The sequence below is a fragment of the Myripristis murdjan genome, chromosome 10 (assembly GCF_902150065.1).
Source record: "Myripristis murdjan chromosome 10, fMyrMur1.1, whole genome shotgun sequence".
Classification (NCBI taxonomy): Eukaryota; Metazoa; Chordata; class Actinopteri; order Holocentriformes; family Holocentridae; genus Myripristis; species Myripristis murdjan.
Window position 1 is genome coordinate 9,878,261 of NC_043989.1, and position 8,466 is coordinate 9,886,726.

At 42.7% G+C, this 8,466-nt stretch overlaps 2 protein-coding genes across 5 annotated transcripts; both read right to left on the bottom strand.

Moving 5' to 3' along the window:
* Positions 1-1,110: 1,110 nt before the first annotated feature.
* LOC115366868 (heterogeneous nuclear ribonucleoprotein A0-like) lies at positions 1,111-2,820 on the bottom strand. Its single transcript, XM_030062522.1, has one exon. It carries the CDS (start codon positions 2,746-2,748, stop codon positions 1,852-1,854), a length of 897 nt encoding a protein of 298 aa, XP_029918382.1. The 5' UTR covers positions 2,749-2,820; the 3' UTR covers positions 1,111-1,851.
* Positions 2,821-4,273: 1,453 nt separating this feature from the next.
* On the bottom strand, positions 4,274-7,681 carry LOC115366344 (heterogeneous nuclear ribonucleoprotein A0-like). 4 transcript variants are annotated; one of them, XM_030061733.1, is made up of 3 exons: positions 6,509-7,681; positions 4,937-5,040; positions 4,274-4,391 (listed from the first exon to the last, which is right to left on the bottom strand). In XM_030061733.1, the coding sequence occupies exon 1, from the start codon at positions 7,603-7,605 to the stop codon at positions 6,697-6,699; it is 909 nt and encodes a 302-aa protein (XP_029917593.1). In that variant the 5' UTR covers positions 7,606-7,681; the 3' UTR covers positions 4,274-4,391; positions 4,937-5,040; positions 6,509-6,696. The 4 variants fall into 4 exon arrangements, with proteins under 4 accessions (XP_029917593.1, XP_029917592.1, XP_029917591.1 ...); XM_030061732.1 differs by having other exon boundaries at positions 5,364-7,681; XM_030061731.1 differs by having other exon boundaries at positions 4,274-5,040; positions 5,364-7,681.
* Positions 7,682-8,466: the final 785 nt, after the last annotated feature.

The window sequence follows — 8,466 nt, forward strand, 5'->3', positions numbered from 1 at the left end:
GTTGTCCCACTATTACTTATCTCAGTTGTCACTGTCCGCGGCCAAAAGGACCAGATTTCTCCAGCGGAGTTATTTTAGCGTTAAGATTTTGCCTGAGGATCAGCTTGCTGCATGTCGGTTTTCAAAGTTGACTTTTAATACGCCACCCCCATTTGAAACCCAGATATTAAGCGACATGTATTACATTGTTTAGACGGCATGTTTGAACACCGCAAACCAGTGGGATTAATTTTAAAATAAGCACCTAAGGTTTTTTTTTTTTCCTTTTTATTCTAAAATTTTCTAGGCAATCAGTGAAATGGAAACTAGGAAACTGCTCGTAATGTTGCCGAGGTCCCCCTGCTCCCTCACCGCGGGTGTCCGCGGGTCACACTTTGAAAACCACTCATAGGTAAGGTAAGTTAGGTCTAGTAAAGCACTGTGTTGTCCTGGGACAATAAAACAGGTACTGCAAAATAAAACGTTCTTGATATGCAGTTACCTTCCAGTATATACACATCGATTTTATCATTATCAATATAAACACGCAAACTTTTAAGGGTGCATTCAGATTTAAAGGCTTTACTGATTCTGTCCTGCAGGAAATCGCATCATCCTGAGTTTTAAGTGGGTGTTAAGGGAGACTACTGTACCATTTGATGTCCAGTTTCCTAACAAAACAAAGGTTGCTCATGTTTGATGACTCTAAAAGATGTCAGCCATTGCAAATAAAACATTAATAGAGAACAATAACAGGAGTCATGGCTCACAGGGGTCGCGGAAGACAGGCAGCTGCATCAGCATACTAAAAAAAAAAAAAAAAAAAAAAAACATGCTGGTCACGGCTGCACTGACTTCCGCCTCTGCCTCCCACAGCAGTGACAAGAGGATCTCTGCCTGTATAAAATGGCCGATAAGGAAACGCAGGAATTTGGAGAAGCAACACTCCCTCCTGGTGGCAACTTCATGAATTCAGCTAGAAGTCGCAAGGAAATAGTTCAGGGATAATGTTATAGAGATCACTCCGCAGCTCCAACACCCTTGCATATTGTAATAGAAACAAAGCTCAAAGCGTTGACCCCCCCTCAGCCCCATGACACAACTCACTAGAATTAAGAGAAATCAGAAATGTTCATTTTCAAAACATTAAAAACCTTTAATAATAAAAGCAGGAGTAAAACATAGGGGTGAACTGAACACATGAATCATTAAACACTTTCAATGCAAAGTATTACCAAACAAAAGCATAAGTAGGACGGGCAAAATAACAAAAAATAAAAATGAAAAAAAAGTTGTTGGGTCGATTTACAATTAAAACAAAAGGAAGCAAAAATGCACTTATTAAAATAATCCGAGACATTTCTCACGGATTTTTTTAAGATCAAGAAACTCAAGCAACCAAGACCAAAGTCTCACACTATAGTCGACTCCACTGATACCCTGAGTTCATGATGCAAAAAATAAAAAAATAAAAAATAAAAAATATATATAATATATATCCGGCTGGCTTACAAGACAAATAATTCCATTAATAATTTTGAAGCAGTGACTGACATTAACGTTGTACTTGTGTCAATAAAATACTCCCTCCCTCCCCTCCCCCCAACATAACAAAGTACATTTCAGCAGTTCGCAAAGATTAAATTGTTGGTAGTAAAGTCCATAACATCTCTTGAATGTGAGAACAGATGGGGGTCCAGGTGTGGGGTTGCAAGGCTTCAGGACAGTCTCATTCATCAGTCATTGTGGGGGATGGGCAAAAATTAACAAAGACACCCCCATCCGGGCCTGCTGTGGGTGATATGTATGTGTGTTCGTGTAAATTCAGTTCAGAAGATTTTGTCCCCATAGACATTGCCAAACTCTTGCCATTTAGTATCCCCCCCTGCTGTATCCTCCACTTCCTCTGGCGCTGTAGTTGCCGTACGGGCCCCCGCTCCTGTTTGAAAAGTTACCGCTCTTCATGGCACCATAACAGGAGGGCTCCTGTCCGTAGTTTCCGCCAAAGCTACCGTACCCGTTCCCATTACCGCCATAACCCCCACTGTAGCTCCCGTAGCCCTCGTTATAACTTCCACCTCCATACCCGCCCTGGTTGTGGCCGTAGCCGTCGTAGCTGCCTTCTCCGTAGCTGTTGTAGCCATTATTATAGTGTCCGCCGTAGCTGCCTCTTCCGCCGCCATAGCTGTTGTACGGTCTTCCCCGGCCTCTTCCTCCCCTGCCGCCGGCAGCCTGCATCTCCTGCTTGGTCAAAGCTTTCTTCACCTCCACTTTGTGTCCTTGGACTGTGTGGAATTTCAGCAACACCGCCTTGTCGGCTGAGTCGTTGTCCTCGAAGTAGACAAAGCCGAAGCCTCTCTTCCTGCCGGATTCTTTGTCGGAGATGACTTCGGACTTCTCCACTACGCCATACTGACTAAAATACTCGGTGAGGTGATCCGGCTCGATTTCGTCTTTCAGCCCACCAACGAAGATTTTCTTGACTTTAGCCAGGGCTTCTGGTCTGTTAGCATCCTCTCGAGACACGGCCCTCTTCACCTCCACGTTGCTGCGATCTATGACATGTGGCCTAGCGGCCATTGCTGCATCAGCCTCCTCCGTCGTCGAGAAGGTTACGAAGCCGAAGCAGCGGGACCGCTGGAGCTGCTGATTCAGGACGACGACGCAGTCCGTCAGCGTGCCGAACTGCTCAAAATGCTTGCGGAGTCCATCGTCTGTGGTCTCAACGTTCAGTCCGCCGACGAAAAGCTTACAGAGTTGGCTCGACATGATTCAAGTTGGACTAAGAGTGTGATAACACGGCCAAACTCGGTCCCTCTTCTTCTTCAATGGAGTGACGTAAATGCCGTCCGACCGACTCTTGTCTGCGTACGACTACGTATCGAGCGATGATTGGTTGTCTCGATACTATCTCCACCCACTCTGACGTTCAAATGACTTCAGTTAAAGTTGCATTCAAACCCGCTCGGAAATGTCAACTACCTCTTTGGGCGAGAGTAGCAACAGAAAAATAGTTAAATAAGTAAAACTCACTTCTAAAATAGAAAACAGCTACCGAAGGTGCAAGCACTGCAGTCGTATGCCCTTATTTTTCCTAAAATACCAAAGTGAAAATGTGGTACTACATCACAGTAACAGTCATGTCGTGTCAGCACGCGGTGGCTTATTTCTTCGATGCAATGTTACGTGAGACTCTTGAAACGAGAAGTAATGAAAGGCCGCATTTAACAAAACCACAAAACGCATGCAGGATATGAAGGATATAACTACATACTTGCTCAAATTATCACCTAAACAATTGTAATGCTTCAGTTCATTTAAGTAACTGACCCTAATTATTAAATACATCTCAATGTATCACAGACAAGCCCTTACGCAAGAAAGTCATTCAAGTTGAAACAAGAAAGTGAAACAAGCCCTGCTAGCACAGAACGGTCCGTTTTTTTTTTCCCTCAACTTTTCTTAACAGTTTTTCAATACAGGTTCATAAAAACAATATTGTAATTTATCCTGAGGCAAATATACAGGTGTACTGTACCCCTACAATGCTTGATTACACCACCCCATGTTTTATCAACCTATCACTGAGGATGTAGGGTGCCCACCTGAAAATCTTGTGCCATTCTTACCAAGGTGAATCTCATGTAAGTGCTCACCTTTTGGCACATGGGATTAACATTACGTCCTGTGTTATATTTTGATTCACAGGAGAATGTCATCTCATAAAACATGAAAATGTATTGAATTATGATTTCATTTCAATCTGAGTAGAACACAAAATACATCATGGGTACATGCATTTATAAACCTTATGACCAACACCAGAATCAAAAATTAGTTTGACCCTCCATGTACAGCAGGGGTGTCAAACTGGTGCCATGGAGGGCTGAGAGGCTGCAGGTTTTCTCTCCAACCGAAAACTCCACCAGGTGATTTCACTGATCACCCCACCTCCAAGCAGAGAGAAGGGACTAATCTGTGAATCACCTGCCCTGCGTTCCAATACTCATACTATTTAGTAGGGGGAAAAAAAATTTAGCATGCATATTTCATACTAAACTACATACTTTGTAAGGGCAGCTGCAGTACATACTAAAAGTAAAAGGTATACGTATGTGATTTGGAACACAGGGCTGGTGATCAATTGGAATGAAAACCTGCAGCCTCTCAGCCCTCCATGGCAACAGTTTGACACCCCTGATTTACAGCCTTATTTTTGACTTTCAGCAAGTTACTCAACAAGGCCACAATGGAAAACATGCTGCAAATATTGTCTTCAAGTAACCACAGTCTGTTTCTTGGTATAAAAATATTTATTTTTGATTCAAAAAAATGAACTTGTCATCAAACATGTAAGATGCTTCCTCTTTCCAATACTATGGGATGATCAGAAACTGTCAAGCACTTCTATCCTACAAAAGAATAAAAAACAGAAGTAGTAAAATGCAGTAAATGTCACAATAAAAAGACGGGCATTAATACAAATGCATAGCACAGACGGCAGCAACTGAGATGCTCCATGTATTAAATAATGCAGTTTGACTATAACTGACAATTACATGTGAAATACTGTGAAACATGAAAAACTCATTTTATTGATCACAAGGCATTTCTGTAACCTTTAAAATCATTCCAGACAAACCTTCTGAGTATTTATAACTGAACTGGAAGAGGAAAAACATTCAGATTGACATCTGTGCTATTACTGGGGCACCGAATCAAGATTCCTGTTTGATCAATGACGCTACACCTAAAAAAAATAAATAAAAAAAAAGGTATGGATTACGCCTGAAAGCTCCTACTAAACACCATGGGGTTTAATCAAAGGAGTGCAACCACAATAAGCACAGAATATATTGCCCATGAATGTTGGGCTACAAAATATAAATAACAATAAACAAAATAAAAACCAACACTCAGTACACATTAGGGAATCCATCCTGGAATCTGACATCACCTCGGGGGGAGAAGGATCAACCATCTCTCTGGTCCCCCGTTGGCATGGAGACACACCCCATCATTACTGGGGTCATGTCCTGGCGCCCAGGTTACCGTAGCAACCTGGAGGAGAGATGGAGAAACAGAATGAAAAGCTGCACAGGTGAAAGTTTTCTGGAGGAGACCGATTTATTGTTCCAATATGTCATTTAATTGTGGAACAAATTTGGGTCCCCCTCCACCCACTTTTAATTTCATTAAGAACCAAATTAAGCAGAAGCCCCATCCCATTTTGGAGATGATTAGCTAAATTAAAGCTATTTATGCGTCAGTAAAAGTTGTTTTTCCTTTATGATGATAAAACATGGCACACTTGTGCACCATCTCAAAAAGATACTCCATACATTGTTGACCAACACATAGTGAAGACAGGTTGATTTACATACCTAGTTGGCTGGATGTGGATATCCTAAAGAGATATTTCAGAGTCCTATCACAATCGACCCCAGGTAATCAACAGGGTCCTGATGTAGCCTATAAACAAACTGCTACGGCTATTTTGGCTGGGATAGCCTACTGGGATAGAGTAAGAACACCTAAATGTAGGAATAATCAAAGATAAATATCAGAGCCCTCAAGTCCACATATAGATATGTATTCAAATGTTAAAGGAAAAAAAGGTTCAAAAGGTTAGAGATGAACAAGGTTAACCAACAAATTACTTTTAAAAACAAGGCAAACCCTACAAAGCCTACATGCATTGGCTGTGTGTAGACTACAACTGTTCTTTTAACCATTTCACCCACCTGAGAGAAAAGGATTAAACAGTGGGAAAGATGCCATGTAACTAATGTTCAACAAGATGTCAGAGTTGCTTATAAAACCTGTGGAACTTAAGGCAGCCTGGTTAAATAAGTAAAATAACTAAGCTAAGTTTGTATAACGTTTTATTTAAAATGAACATACATATGCATACCAAAGTGTTTAACAATAGAAGTAAGTTTTGATCTCCAAACATGAAAGTATACAATATACATGAGATATTGCTACAGGTAAATGGAAAAAATGAACAATATTTAGATAAAACTGGACACTGTCTATGCGTGGTGGGAATTTACTCACTATTTTACACAACATATGGGCCAAGAACAAGGAAACTGGCTTCCGCAGCATCACTTTCCCGCCTTTACTAAATGACCCAAAGACTGTTAAGTGGAAAGTAATTATACAAATGTATGTTATCAGTATGACAGAGCTAAGAAAACCAAATCCACAACACATGCGTTCTCATCCTCAAATTGAAAACACGAATCTTTACTTAAGGAAAACAAAACCTAGTCTAATTGCTTAAAATGCAAAGAGGAAAATAATCAGAGTTCTTCAACAAAACCATCCTACATCGATGTTTCCAAAAAGCGGGTGCACGCAAATAAAAAAAAATATATCCAACTCTATAACGACAGCTACACGCCCTCGACAGGGAGACAGAATAAGTTGTTTCACTGTATATTCTTTATTTGAATGTGTCCTAGTCGCACAGCAACTGTGGCTGATCGTGTAAATCAGGTTTTCTGGGAAGTGATCTTCCTACCTGTTTGTGTTTTGAGGTCTTCATTATGATTTGGGGCGGGAGTTCAGTGTCCATATTTCTGCCTTGCTTGGATTTTACGGCAGACGCCCCATTACCGAATTTGAGTTTGACGTCCAAATCTGGAGGTATGGCTGAGGGTGTGTTGAGATTTTCATTACGGGCAGTTCGTCGTGGCTGTAGAGTGAGATTTAGTAGCCGCCATAGCCCCCTCTCCCCCGGGAGTAGGGAGCGGAGCTCCTCTGACCGTAGCCTGTGTTTTTCATGGGACCGTAACCAGAGGGTTGCTGGTTGTAGCCACTGCCGAAATCACTGTAGCCGTTTCCACCGTAGCCTCCCATCTGGTCTCCGTAGCCACCTCCGTAGCCTCCACCACCATAACCTCCGCCATAACCTCCACCATAGCCTCCACCGCCATAGCAGTTTCCATAGCCTCCGCCATAGTTGCTCTCGTAATTACCCCCGTAGTTGCTGGCTCCTCTGCCACCGCCGTAGCCATTTTGTCCTCTCATGCCTCTCCCAACTCCTCTGCCTCCCCGCATGTTTACAGACCTGCTCGCCGCCTGCATCTCCTGCTTGGTCAGGGCTTTCTTAACCTCAACTTTGTGTCCCTTGACGGTGTGGAACTTCATCACGACGGCCTTGTCGGCCGAGTCGTTGTCCGTGAAGTGAACAAAGCCGAATCCCCTCTTCTTTCCGGTCTCCTTCTCCGAAATGACTTCGGCCTTCTCGATTTCGCCGAACTGAGAGAAATACTCAGTCATGTGTTCCTCTTCAATGTCATCTTTCAGGCCACCGACGAAGATTTTCTTCACCTTAGCAAGAGCCTCCGGTTTGTTGGCGTCTTCTCTCGCCACGGCTCTTTTCAGCTCCACGTTGCTGCCATCTACGACATGTGGCCTAGCGGCCATTGCGGCGTCGGCCTCCTCGGGTGTCGAGTAGGTTACAAAGCCGAAACAACGGGACCGCTGGAGCTGCTTGTTCACGACGACCACGCAGTCGGTGAGCTTACCGTACTGCTCGAAGTGCTTGCGGAGCCCATCGTCGTCGGTGTCCACGTTCAGTCCACCGACGAAAAGTTTGCAAAGCTGGTCAGTCATTTTAGAAAAAGACGAGTTGACCGTTCCTCCGCCGATTGAAAGTCAGTTTAGCTGGAAGGTGGGGGAGGGCGAGCGCAGCACGTACTTATAGGCGGCGTCACGTGACAACAAGCCGCTTTCAAATCGTCAACACCTCTTCTGCTTAAAGGTCGTATTTTATTTATCAATATCAACAGTACTCACGGATCTGCTTCAGTTTCGATGGAACAAACCCATCGAATCAAAAATTAAAAATAACACTAAAAGTACATTACAGGTGTGTGGGAGTCAATAGCGAGTTTATATTTCCATGCGCCACCTAGATCCTAGGTTGTTTACAAACTAGGTCATAGTTCGCTAAAATATATTACCGAATGAAGATATTTTTACATAAAGACAGATCAGTGAATTTGCACAGAGAGCGAATTTTTCAAACAGGCATATTAGCCTACAGCATCTTGAACACACCTGGGCAAATAAAGTCAGTTAAATAAAGTAGGCCTGTATTTTGATATACGAATGTAAAATGAATCTAACTTTTAATCTGGGTCTGTTGTCTTTGAATACAGCTGATCGACACCAATGCAATGAAATGCCTCCCCTACAAGCATGATGGTTTATATCTCAAAGATCTTAGTGGATCTTGGTGTCAACTGTTTGTGAACCATTTTCCCTTGTATTTTATGTATCTGGCTACTATGACCATTTAATTTCCCCCAGGAAATAAGTGAAGTCATCTATCTATCTATCAATACTAGTCTTCGATTGTGATCTGAGAATGCAGGCTAGTAGTTCACCCCCAACCCCAGTTCCTGTAGTGTAGGCCCACAGAAGGTGCTGGTTGTGGCAGAAGGCACTGAACAGGCTGATTTGTGTATGAAT